At 39.9% G+C, this 13,842-nt stretch overlaps 1 protein-coding gene across 2 annotated transcripts in view; it reads left to right on the top strand.

Moving 5' to 3' along the window:
• Window positions 1-13,842, top strand: part of rxraa (retinoid X receptor, alpha a) — a 234,596-nt gene that overhangs the window by 188,398 nt on the left and 32,356 nt on the right. Inside the window, exon 6 of one of the 2 annotated variants that reach the window (XM_034191948.1) lies at window positions 12,489-12,673. In XM_034191948.1, the coding sequence (XP_034047839.1) occupies window positions 12,489-12,673 (185 nt within the window). The remainder of the gene's footprint in view (window positions 1-12,488; window positions 12,674-13,842) is intronic. The other variant, XM_034191949.1, reaches the window with a different exon arrangement.

The raw sequence follows: 13,842 nt of genomic DNA, 5'->3' as shown, positions 1-13,842 counted from the left end.
CATATGCTTTCAAAGGTCCACCTTTGAAGGCATATTTGAAGATGTTTTTGCAAATTAAAATAACAAGAGCAATTCAAGATTTCTGACATCCACCAATCCGGATCTGAATCACCTCCAAAATTCAGTGTATTCTTCTATGCCTAAATATTCATCCATCAAATTTTGTGCAGTAATTGTGATGTAATCCTGCTAACAGACAAACAGACAAATAAAGAAACACCGAAGATTTTATTACGTCTGCCAAGGATGTAATTAAAAACAACAATCATAATAAATATAGTAAGTATAATAATAATTATAAGGAAGAATGTATTCTTCCATGTAAAACACAGCTACAAGACTTTCATCAATGTCATTCATCTTATTACAACGATACACTCAGTGGAGCAATTTAAAAATGTTTATTTTGTAATAAATACATAAAAACAATAGGGAGAAGATTGGATTGAATGCAGTTTTTCTACATTAATGTATTGCAGAGTTGTTCAGTTGTCAAGTCAAATCGATTGGGTTGACTTTAATGCACTTGCAGTGTGCTGTGTACAAGTGCAATATTCAGAAACGGCTGAGTGGATCCTTGTCATTTGATTGATTGGTGCTTTGTATGTCACATGACATGGATTAATTCATCCCATTGTGTTGCATTGCATTTAGAGTGCAGCTTGGTTCCATTTAGAGTGCAAATTTGGTTCCATACGTTTGGTACCATTGCAGTCTGCATGCACACGTACGCGCGCACGTCCTCATGCATGTGTGCACATGTGATCGCGCATGTGCGCACCCACACATCGCGCACACACGCACGCACACAAAACAAACAACTGTGCTGTCTGGAGGCTGTTGGCAGGAAGTTGGAAAGAAAAGCTGGACTCATTTCTGAAGTGATTTTTTTTTTTTTTTTTCTCTGCACTGAGAACATACACAGTCTTTTTTTTTTTTTTGGTAGTACACGCACACACAAGCACCGATCAGGTTACGTGTGTGTGTGTGTGTGCGCGCACGCGGGGGACAAGACTCTCGCGAGACATAATTTGATTGAGCTAACTGATGCTGCTAATTCACACACACACACACACACAAAACAAATCCACTGCGCTGTCTGGAGGCTGTTAGCAAGAAGAAAGAAGAAAAGCTGGACTCATTTCTGACGTGATTTTTTTTTTTTTTTCCCACTGCACTGAGGACGTACACAGTCGACCGACGCGGGTGCGTGCGTGTGTGTGCGTGCACATGGGGGACATCGACACAATGATGTGATTGAGCTAACTGATGCTGCTTGTAACATACACACATACACGCACGCACGCACACACACACACACACACACACACACACAAATCCACTCCACTATAAGCCGTCTGGATGCATGAAGACCTGTTCACATGAAACGCTGATGCAATTTTTGGCTGGACTGAGGAACTACAAAGTCTTTTTTTTTTTTTTATGGAAGTCTTAAGTCAGTGCACAGCATCACTGGACTACACGTTACAGTGGAACACCAAAATGTAAGTCCCTTTTCTGTTGTTTATAAATTAATAAAATATCAAATGACAAGGATCTATTTTAGCTGTTATATAAAACAAATAATGAATGTTTTTTACATTCTTTCAATGGAACAAATATTTAATTTGGTGAAAGCTGGAACAAACCAATCAACGAGGCTTCGCTTTGCTTTCACCAAATTAAATATTCATACCATTGAACTCATAAATGTTCATTATTTGCATAATATACTCAAGTATCAGATCAGGACTCCATACCGGTAAATACTCAATACTGAATGAGCAAATTAAAAACAAAACAAAAAATTTGATTAAGATGTCCCTAGTTGATGACACGTGTGTGTGTGTGTGCGTGAGGCATCATTGTAAAGCACTTTGATCATCATCTTCAGATGGGAAACTGCTATAGAAATGCATAGCATCTACTTTGGTTAACCTGTGTCATCACAGTGCACAACTGCACTCACAATGGGAAAACAATGGAATATCCAGTTTATCTTCTGCGGCTTACAGCCAACATTTGAATGCAGCATAATTCTGGTTCATGAACTGATTACCTGCACCCTTCTTTTTTAAAAATAAAAGTTACTCAGTTATCAGAGGCTTTGCAATGACAGTGACAAACTCTCGCCATATTTTAGTGCATCATTAAAAATTTTGCTCAGATTGTAATTCCGTTACTGTAGAATCACCCTAGAATATTAGCATTGCTTTAAAAAAAATAAACCTACATTCATCATTCTGTTGTCACCCTGAGATCTCTGCAGTAACTGATTTCAGAAATAATAAGAAATACGGTTTGCATAGACGGGATCGTAATGGATATTTGAGAACACATTGGATAAGACCAGGGAGGGTTGGATGGTGTGAAACAAATAGTCAAGTGTGAATTTTAACACCCCATGATGGTGCTAAAAATATTAGCACTCTCAGCAGGACTGTTAAATATTCTCTCACACATTGAAGAAATCAATCGGCGTCAATCATCATCACAGCAGAAACATAACACCTTTTGACATATTGTAGGGACATAAATTAACAGATTTTTTTGTTTTAGGTGGAAACACTTGATTGATGGTAAACTCGCCGGAACTAATTCACTCCATTATCAGGAATGGCAGTTGATTGAAAAATTAATTTGTTTTCTCTACAGTCTTCTCTTAAATTATCAGTTTGGGAACTGAGAGAAAATTAACCGTCATTATGAGGACCAACGTGTCTCTTCAGATAATCAAATTGCTCCCGATTCCAATACATCAGATGTAAAGGTTTTGTCGGTTTATGTCACTGCTGACTGAAAAAGCCCCCCCCCCCCCCGATTCAACAAGCTGGGTCCATACGTATTTGGACAGTTTCCCGATTTTTGTAGTCTTGTCTCTTCACCGCCACTGTGGATTTGCTATGAAACAGTCAAACTGTGCTTGTAGTGTAAATGTTTTACTTTTATTAAAAAAAGAAGAAAAGGTTCTGAGGCCCACTGGTGCCGGTGTTTATCCCCAGATTGTACAGTGTGACATTAAGGACAGTCTAAACTCCCTCAAGATGGAACAACAGTCTGATGCAGGTTACTTTCTCACCCTTTCCAGTACCCATATACAACTGGGTGTACTGGATCAACGCAGATGAAGCATCTTGTCCAAGGACTAGGAATCAAACACAGATCTGCTATTGTTAACCCCACTCCTTATCCCACTGAGCTACCAACTCAACTGCTTTATCGAGTCGATTTAACAAAAATATCACACTAACCATTTAGGAATTACAGCCATTTCTGGACACATTCCTGATGTTTATAGAGTTCATAATTAACAAGACAAACTCCAAGGATTCTTTTTTAATACAAATTATCACATTTACAGGCAGTTGTCAGTCAGAGGATGGATACATAAACATTTCCCAGTCACTGAATATTTCTTTTTGCCTAGTACTGTATTAGCAGTGTAAGCGTACAATGCCCAGTTGTGACATTTCTTATATTGTGATCGCTTTGTCTGTGACAGTCCAGGTTTGTAGTTGACAGATCCCTGGACATTGTAACTGTTTGAGAATAATGTAATGAAAACACTGAATTCATATATTGTATTTCTTGTAGTGCAAGTCACACCTGTTAAAAAAGGCCTCTTGAAGAGGTAAACTCATATACAAGTCACACTGGAGTATAAATCACACCTTTTTCTGTATTATCAGCTCTTTAATTTGGGATTTTTGCCAGTTGTTGTACTGTACTTCTTATTATTGGCATAAATTTTTTATTTGATTTTGTGGTTTTATTCCTGAGAAAGTCCTATATAAATAGTTACTATAATTATTATTATGAATTACAAGTGCATACTTTTTTCAGTATATAAGTTGCAGGGCCTCCCAGACTAGAAAACAAATTTATAAAAACATGACTTATACTTTATAAAATACTCTACTTACATCAATAATGGGCTCTGCTCTTGCATGACATGAATCCGTCTGCCAGTAGAGATTGAGTAAATTAATATATATAATCCAAGTATCCATTGTCTTTTGTTGAGTAAACTAATTTTTTTTGTTAAAGGTAAAGTTAAATTAATGTATACGTTACGTATAACCTAAGTGTAGTATCCAGTGCTTCCAGGTAGCAGACAATATGAAGAGTTACTTGACGCTGAATTTGTAGGCCTAATAAATGACACACAAAGATTCTGAAAAACTATATAACATTATGCAAGCATGTGTGGAGTGAAACCCTGGTGCACGATTTGATGGATATACAAGCCCTGTTTGTTAGCCTGTGACGGACAGCGTGAAGGTTTTTCCACAGACATAGAAACATAGGTAGATAGATACAGCTGCATTTTATATACACAATTGCATCAGTTGTAACACAGATTTTTCATAAATTTTAAATATTGGGTTTGTGGACTGTAGATGTTTGAGGGGGTGAAGGGGAGCCTTTGAGAAATTGATGTAAATGTCAAATGACATACTGGGTGCTTCGTTTTAACATTGTAAATCTTGCACTCATGTTTTGTGGAGGTCGATTATATCCCGTTCTCCCATCAGAGGGCCCAGGGCCCTCCACGCGAAAGGCTGCCTGAAGAGGCGCTGAGCCGATGCACAAGCATGGCCAATATCATGTACATCGGAATGCCAATTTCAATAAATGTCTAATTTCACCACAAATAAAAAATATACCACAAATAACTCACCTGATTGTGTCCATTTTTTGTTCATTTTCTTATTCAGTAAATGTATTTCATGTCATTTCATTTAATTTCAGGTGGGTGTTTAACCAACTTTCTTCAAAAAAGGTGGTGGGCTGATGTTTGGCCCTGGGCCCTCTGACAGGCAAATTTTTTTTGAGTTCTCCTGCTGATGATAAACAGCAGTGGTCACACAACTTCTTTGGCAAAATACTTCATCACTTTGTCAATAATTGGTAGTTACAGTCCTGCAAAGAATTTGTTTTTCCAGCGCCAGTCTGTAAAGCAGGATGTTGGCATACAGCATGAACGACTGCAGACAAACTGTTTTTGGGGGAGATGCTTAATTTCTGGGGGTTCTTCTTTCTGAGGCCGATTTGTCTTGACCTTTATGCGACCTCCCTGTTGCTTTTATTTATACCATTGTGGGGCTTTTCAAGGATATTATCATTTACTGTCTTTTACCCGACTGTGAACGCTGCCTAAGCTTCCTCCTGCACCCTGAGGGCTGTGGTTAGAGAACAAGGCAGCAGTAGCCCGAAAGGCTAAGTGAATCCACAGAAAAACAGGATTAAATGAATTTATGCTTTCCCAGTCAGGAGAGAAAGGGGGAGGAATAAAGCTAACATGATTTCAGCCTTCCTCACCTCTCACTGACTCCAATACAAGTACTCTACCCTTGGGCTGACCTCCACCGCCAGACAGCAGTTCCTCTAAAGTGGGGCCCCGTTCCCTCTGCACGTCTCTCAGCCCCCACTTCCAACACAACCACAGCCGCTCTGATTCAGAATTTGGAAGAGAAACTGGAGCAGGGACTCGTAAAAAGAAAGATCATCCTCAAACCGTGTGTGCGCGTTTGGCTCGTGGTGTTTGTCCAGGTGTGTATGTAAGCTTCCACAATGGTCTTAAGTTTCCAAAAGCTCTTCATCACGCCGTGCATTCCGTCTAACGCAACTAAAGTTTTTATTGATCCAAGTGTGGAAGACAAACTTGTAATAAAAAAAGCCACAGTGCTTTTCCTGCGGTGTATTGAATTAAGTAAATTGCAGCCTTTTGAAAAGATGGCACACACATGAGCATTGTTGGGCGGCGGCGTGGTTTCTCTTGAACCTCGGCATCTGCTTCAGCATACAAAACATTTCCTGTCTCATCGCCAAGCCAATCAGAGGACAGAGTGGTTTTTGCTTTACACAGACATTCTTATACACAACAAGACAAAATAAATAAAGCAGTCTTCATTGATCTGTGTTTGTGCTCTTGGGAAATTACACTGTATCTGGCAAGAGTGCACAGTGACAATTCATACATTATTTATGTGTATTCTGTCATTGTACCCAACATGAACATCACATCTCTTTGATCAGTGAGTGCAGTCCTTCAACAATTCCGTCCTGCAGCTCTGAGATCTTACTGTAAGTGATGGTGGAACTCCTGTTTGATACATTGACACAGTCTGGGTCATGCATCATTTATTCGCTTACTAAAAAAAGATGGTTTCCATGAAAGTATGTGCACCTAAATGTGACAAAAACAGGAGAAACCTATGTTAAGACTCCGGTGTATTTCAACCAGCAGCCTGTTTGAAAGCCCTCATCTCTCAACGCCAGAAACGCATTGCATTTTACTTGGTTCTGATAAAAACTTTATAAAGAGTAAACAATACAACTTACTGACTGACAACTGACTGAACGACTGGACAACCAAGAGGCAAGAGGACGCAGAGACAACCTCAGAATTTATGGCGTAAAAGAAGGAATTGAAAAGGGTAATGCTCTGACCTTTTTTGAAACCTGGCTGCCCAAATTGCTCAACTTTGAAGCCCCCAAAGGCCGTCTGGTACTGGACAGATGTTACCGGGACTGGGGGTGCTGGTCGTATTGGATCAGATACTCCCAGAGCTGTAATCATGAAACTTCACTACCCAGCAGATAAAATGAGAGTGTTGGCACTGTGCACCGGGCGTAAATTGACGTGGGAAGGCGCCACAATCACCATTCGTCAGGTTTTTCCTCAAAGTATTGTCCAGCGAAGAAGAGCGTTCAACACCGTGTGCCAGAGGCTTATCGCCAAGAACATCAGGTTCCGGATGAGGTATTCAGCAATCCTCGCATTTTCACGTAACAAGAAGGACGACTCTTTTGACAGCGCGGCATCAGCTGCAGTCGTGGACGCGCTGGAGCAGGAGGACTCCAGTGAGTAGTTGCATGTGACGAGTCGGTCTGGGAGCGAGTGGGCGCAAGTGAGGACTGTAGATTGGGCAGATTCTGTACATGCGCCTGCAGTTTGCTCTGTTATCTCTTGGTATCTCGGAGCACGGACTTTAGAAATAGGGGACGTTATTTTCCCTTTTGTTAGTATGTATGTGTGTTATGTTGTGTTTGGGAGTGCATGTTTGTGGCACTCATGTTATTTCTTTACACTGAGCAGACTCTTTATGTTGTATTTTAATGTGGATTTTATTGGTCGAGATTTAAACCCTGCATTTTGGTTTTATATTTTGAAAACTTGTTTTTGTGAAGAATAATGGGAACGGTTAAATATATTTCTTTCAACGTAAAAGGTGTCAACAATGTAATTAAACGTAAAAAATTATTAACCTGGCTAAAAAAGGAAAAAACAAATATTGCTCTGTTGCAAGAAACCCACCTTACTGATAAGGAGCATGATAAATTAAAGCGAGAATGGGTTGGGCAGATTTTTTACTCTTCATTTTCCTCTAATAAGAGAGGAGTGGCTATTCTTATTAATAAAAATACTCCGTTTACTTTGGATAAATGCATAAAAGACAATCAGGGTAGATATGTGCTAATAACAGGTTATTTATATGGGGAACACGTTTTTATAGGGTGTGTTTATGCTCCCAATGTTTATGAGAAAGACTTTTATTCTAAACTTCTGGCAGATGCTTCTAACATGACACAAACATTCAGCATCTTAGCAGGAGACTTTAACTGTCCGATGGTTCCTTGAGGTAGACCAGTTCCCCTCAGCTAAACCAACCAGCTCCAGAATGAGGGTTGCAACTAAACAGCTCTGTGCCGATCTTCAGCTGCTGGATACATGGAGAGTGATTAACCCAACAGAAAGAGATTATAGTTTCTATTCTAATCATCATCGTAGTCACTCCAGAATTGATTATATTTTCTCTACCAGAATGGTGCTTGACAGAAGTGAGGAGTGTAAAATAGGTGCACGTTTACTCTCTGACCATGGTGAAGTTTCTTTGGTGGTTGCCCCCCCCCCCCCCCCCCCATCTCTTCAACCTTCATCATGTCAATGGCGTTTAAATACGTCATTGCTGCAACAACCAGATTTTGTAACACATCTAACTAAACAGGTTAAAGAATTTCTTGCTTTTAATAATAATGAAGACACTAATCCCTCTATTCTCTGGGATACATTGAAAGCATATGTTAGGGGTGTTATAATTTCTTATAGCTCTTGCAGAAAGAGGGAAGCATTGAAAGCCCAGCTTGAATTAGAATGGCTAGTGTATTGGTTAACGGAGTTAAATCTTCACCCTTCCAATTGGGCAGATCTACTCGTCAGGGGGATCCATTATCACCATTAATATTCGCTCTGGCAATAGAGCCTTTGGCTCAGGCCATTAGATGTTATGATAATATTTCTGGATTCGAGATGAACAATAAAATATATAAAATTGCACTTTATGCTGATGATGTGCTGTTGTTTATCTCTGATCCAGAGAAATCTATCCCAGAGCTTATGGAAATTATTAAGTTATTTTCTTCACTATCTGGCTATAAAATAAACTTTGATAAATCAATGGCAGTACCACTTGGTTACGGTGAATGTCTTCCCTCTATACCTAATTTTCCATTTACATGGTCTGTTTCAGGTTTTACATACTTGGGAATTTTTGTTTCCCCATACATAAAAATTAAATCTTAAAGTGAATCTTCAGAATGTGTGTAAAAAATATTAAAAGTGATCTTCTCAGGTGGAGGGATTTGCCAGTATCATGGATGGGTAGAATCAACCTGTTAAAAATGAATGTAATTCCAAGACTTTTGTACCCATTGCATATGTTATCTGTGTATTTGTCAAGAACAAAAGCTAAAGAGATTGAGAGAGACTTGAGCAAATTTATCTGGAAGGATAAGAAGTCCAGATTAAGGATGAGTGTTTAACAATGTCCAAGAGACAAAGGAAGTTTGGGTTTTCCTAACATACTTCTGTACAACTGGGCTTGTCAAGGCAGGGTCATCCGGGAATGGTTTCAGTTTTATCTGAATGGACTCTCGTACCCTCTGGAATCCTGGATGTGTGCCCCATACAATCTTCTAGGGGAAATTTTGGCCAAGAAGATTCAGCCAGAGATGCGGTCTAATCCAATTTTGATGAACTATCTGAAAACGTGGAAGGACATGTCTACTCATATGGGACACAGGAGCAACTTTTCCTTTAATATGCCCATTGTGGACAATAGACTGTTCCCCCCGGGTATTAAAAGTAAAGTGTTTTCAGATTGGTATAAAAAGGGAATACGTGTTATCAAAGATCTTTATGATGAAGGAGGCAATCTTATGTCTTTTGCTCAGGCACAGAGTCGTTTTAGCCTTTCTAATGCCGCGTTCACACCAGGCGCGACGCGAGCGACTGCAGCCACAGGTTGCCATGTAATCCTTATGTAAGGACGCGTTTTGGCGCCAAACCGCGCAGCGCGACGCGATGGAGGCGAGTGAAGCGATGCGAGTGAAGCGATTTTGAGCGTTTTGCGCGTTTGTGGCGCGATATTGCATCGCCTCACGTCGCGCTGCCCTCCTCCCCAAGTTCAAAAATCTGAACTTTTTCGTCTTGTCGTGCCGCGATGACCAATCAGGGACTGAATATGTAGTGACGTGGAGATGTCTGGAGTTTGACTGAAGATGTGAACATGTCCTGTATCTGGTAGCAGCCTGTGAGCAGGACGTATGTCTCTTTTGTCCTTTATTTCACAATCATGACAGAGTTTTTGGAGCGAACAGCAGCGGGGAGTTGAGTTTATTTTTATTTTTATTTTACGTGCGCGCGCGAATCGTCCTGGAGATTATTTTACTTATTAACTACACACCTGTATAAAGCAAATGGTGACTGGTTTCTAAACACAATTATGACAGAGTTTTTGGAGCGAGCAGCAGCCCTACTTGCAGCAGTGGGGAGCTGAGCTTTTTCCTTTTCTTTTTCTTTTACGTGCGCATGCGAGCAAATCGTCTGTAGAGAATATTTTATTAATTAACTACACAGATGTATAATAAAACAAATGGTGACTAGTTTCTAAACACAATTATGACAGAGTTTTTTGGGGGAAGAGTGAGCTGCAGCAAGCAGCAGTTTTTTTTTTTTTTTTTTTTTTTTTTGTTTGTCTGCTTGTTTACATGTGCGCGCGCGAACGGGACAGTTGATCCTCAAACTGGGTCCCGCAGAGGTGGAAGGACCGCTGAAAGCGGCCTGCAGCAAATAATGATACTCTCTGTATTGGGAGCTTTTCACAACAACTCGCTCCGTGTGATCAAGGTCCATCATGTTAGCTTGACTGACAACCGGAGCCGGCGAGCGGAATGGAAGCTCCTCCTATTTGATGACGCACCGGGGCGAATTTTCGCAGCGAAAGTCCACCCAAGCAGAGCGACACACCGGGCGAAGGAGGCGCGTCCGTCGCCTGGCGACCCACACAAATTTGTAGCGTCTGATCGCGCCCCGGTGTGAACGCGGCATTAGAATAATTTTTTCGCTGTTCTTCAACTTCGTCATTTCATTAACACAAGCAAACTGCAAACTCCTTTGTTAAATCCAGTTGAGGTTTTTATGGTTACATTTAAACTGTCATAAGGTTTTATTTCACATTGCTACTGCACTTTACAATGCGCTGAGAGAGACGAAATAGAGAAAGTTGTCGGAAAGTGGGAGGAAGATCTCCAGTGCACATTTACAGAAACCGATTGGCAAGAATCCATCAAAAGTATTCAAGCAGTGTTTCTGAGTATTAAATACAGAGAAATGCATTTTAAAAATTTCCATAGGCAGCATAGAACTCCTTATGTTCTCAACAAAATGGATCCTAACAGATCTTCAGCCTGGCTTAAGTGTTCACAGTCACCCGCTACCTACATACACTGTTTTTGGAACTGTCCCAAAATATCTAAGTTTTGGTCCTATATTACTAAAGAAATTGGTACAATTTTGAAATGCTAAATTAATAAGGATGCGGGACAATTTGTACTAGGATTACCAACAAAAAATATATACCCACATTTTGAATTAATTAAAAAGTTTCTTTCCCTGGCTAGGAAATGTATACCAAATAATTGGATTAAAGACAAACCTCCAACAGTTACAGAGTGGTATCGAGAAATTTTTAAAGTGCTGCCTCTGGAAAGAATTAGTGCTAAATTGAAGGGTAACAGTAAGCTATTCAGTGAAATATGGCAGCCACTTATAAATTATTTGCCTCCTCACCTGAGATTTACTATTATGAGAGGTTCGGGTATTTTGGGTTAAATATTACTTTGATTTCCATTTCCAATTTTTGAGTGCGCTGGTTGAAAAGGCTATTTTCTTTCTTATTATTACTATTTATTTTCCTAAATGACTCACTACATCCCAGCATATCCTTTTGTATAACTTATAACTATACATTATTGTTTTGGTTTACATTTGGTCTGCTCAGTGGTGTTGTTAATGTTTGTCTGTTTTAATATGTTAAAACCAAATAAAATATAATTGTGAAAAAAAAATACATTAATTCACGTTGTTAATATTATGATGATGAGCTGGAAAAAAATATCTTCAAAGGTAGGGGAGCCTTTCATCCCTTTGCCGCTTTGGTTACGCAACTGTACTCTCCCTGTCACCAAGACAAAAAAAGACACGTTACCTGACCAACCGAAAACAAGGGTGTATCTCATGTACCATACATCAGAAACAGACTTGGTGTGTATTTGAAGCAAAAGAAGAGCAAAATATGTTTTTAAAATTTGCTTCACTGTAGCACTGACTCTGACACTGACGTGGTGTTTTGAATTGAATAGACGGGAGAGACACTGGCACTGCAGACACCGGCTGCTATTGCCGCATCAGCCCCAAGCTAATTAGACAAAGCGACACTCGTCTGCACTGTTGATGAACTGTGTGAATAAAAGGCTCTGGTTTTACTGTGCCGTATGCTGGCCAGTAGGAGCCTGCCATTGAACCCCGTTGTTGCAGAAAATTGCCTGTCAACTTCTAGTACAACTTTTAGGGCAGATCAATGGATCTCTAGTAAACATGTAGGCAGCAGACCATGTGAAACCTTTGTGAAACTATGAAGGGGACTGGGTGGCTTGGCAGGGAAGAGATGTTGCAGGAACCAAGTGCTTCACCTCAGGGAGACTTGGTAGCTGCTCCTGTAAATGATCCACTCATATGCTATGATGCTTTGTGTACCGATTCATTCCATCACCAGAACATCTCTCACATCTGAGTCCAACACTTACCATAACTAGCACTGCACTGGGTTCAGCTGCACATTTAAAGGTGTTGACGTATGACCTAACCCTAACCCAAACTCACCCATGATTTATTCATTGACTTCCACCCTACACAGTAATTTCTGTACTTTACCCTATAGATCATCAAGGTAGCGCTCCCTGTCTTCATACATCTATTTGATTGAAGCCATAGTTAAAGCAATAATAAATTCAATAAATCCAGAGTAAACATTACTAATTTGTACACATTTGTATTTTTTTTTTTTAACGGCCCCTTCTGGGTCCAGTGCTTTGACACATGTTGATGTGAATAAAGTGAAAACACCAGGAGTGACCGGAACCAGTTTTGTTACATGCAGCCGTTCAGGAGGAGCGCCAGAGAGCCAAAGACAAAAATGAGAACGAGGTGGAGTCCACCAGCTGTGTCAATGAGGATATGCCTGTGGAGAAGATTCTGGAAGCTGAGCAGGCCGTGGAGCCCAAAACTGAAACCTACATCGAGAGCAGCCCTGGTGTGCCATCCAATTCAGTGAGTTTGATACAGTCATAAGTCATTACTTTGCATACGTTACACACATTAGTAAACTAAATTTTCTGTTGTGTATTTACAACCCCTGGCAAAAATTATGGAATCACCGGCCTCAGAGGATGTTCATTCAGTTGTTTAATTTTGTAGAAAAAAAGCAGATCACAGACATGACACAAAACTAAAGTCATTTCAAATGGCAACTTTCTGGCTTTAAGAAACACTATAAGAAATCAAGAAAAAAAGATTGTGGCACTCAGTAATGGTTACTTTTTTAGACCAAGCAGAGGAAAAAAATATGGAATCACTCAATTCTGAGGAAAAAATTATGGAATCACCCTGTAAATTTTCATCCCCCAAATTAACACCTGCATCAAATCAGATCTGCTCATTGACATTGACCCTATGTGTCTTTTTGCAAGGAATGTTTTTGCAGTTTTTGCTCTATGGCAAGATGCATTATCATCTTGAAAAATGATTTCATCATCCCCAAACATCCTTTCAGTTGTCCAAAATATCAACATAAACTTGTGCATTTATTGGTGATGTAATGACAGCCATCTCCCCAGTGCCTTTACCTGACATGCAGCCCCATATCATCAATGACTGTGGAAATTTACATGTTCTCTTCAGGCAGTCATCTTTATAAATCTCATTGGAAAGGCACCAAACAAAAGTTCCAGCATCATCACCTTGCCCAATGCAGATTCGAGATTCATCACTGAATATGACTTTCATCCAGTCATCCACAGTCCACAATTGCTTTTTCTTAGCCCATTGTAACCTTGTTTTTTTCTCTTTAGGTGTTAATGATGCCTTTCATTTAGCTTTTCTGTATGTAAATCCCATTTCCTTTAGGCGGTTTCTTACAGTTCGGTCACAGACGTTGACTCCAGTTTCCTCCAGTTTCCTCCCATTCGTTCCTCATTTGTTTTGTTGTACATTTTTCGATTTTTGAGACATATTGCTTTAAGTTTTCTGTCTTGACACTTTGTCTTCCTTGGTCTACCAGTATGTTTGCCTTTAACAACCTTCCCATGTTGTTTGTATTTGGTCCAGAGTTTAGACACAGCTGACTGAACAACCAACATCTTTTGCAACATTGCGTGATGATTTACTCTCTTTTAAGAGTTTGATAATCCTCTCTTTTGTTTCAATTGACATCTCTCGTG

Source organism: Thalassophryne amazonica, chromosome 17 (assembly GCF_902500255.1).
Source record: "Thalassophryne amazonica chromosome 17, fThaAma1.1, whole genome shotgun sequence".
Lineage (NCBI taxonomy): Eukaryota > Metazoa > Chordata > Actinopteri > Batrachoidiformes > Batrachoididae > Thalassophryne > Thalassophryne amazonica.
Note: the sequence above shows the minus strand (reverse complement) of the source record. Positions and strands in the feature narration are given on the sequence as shown.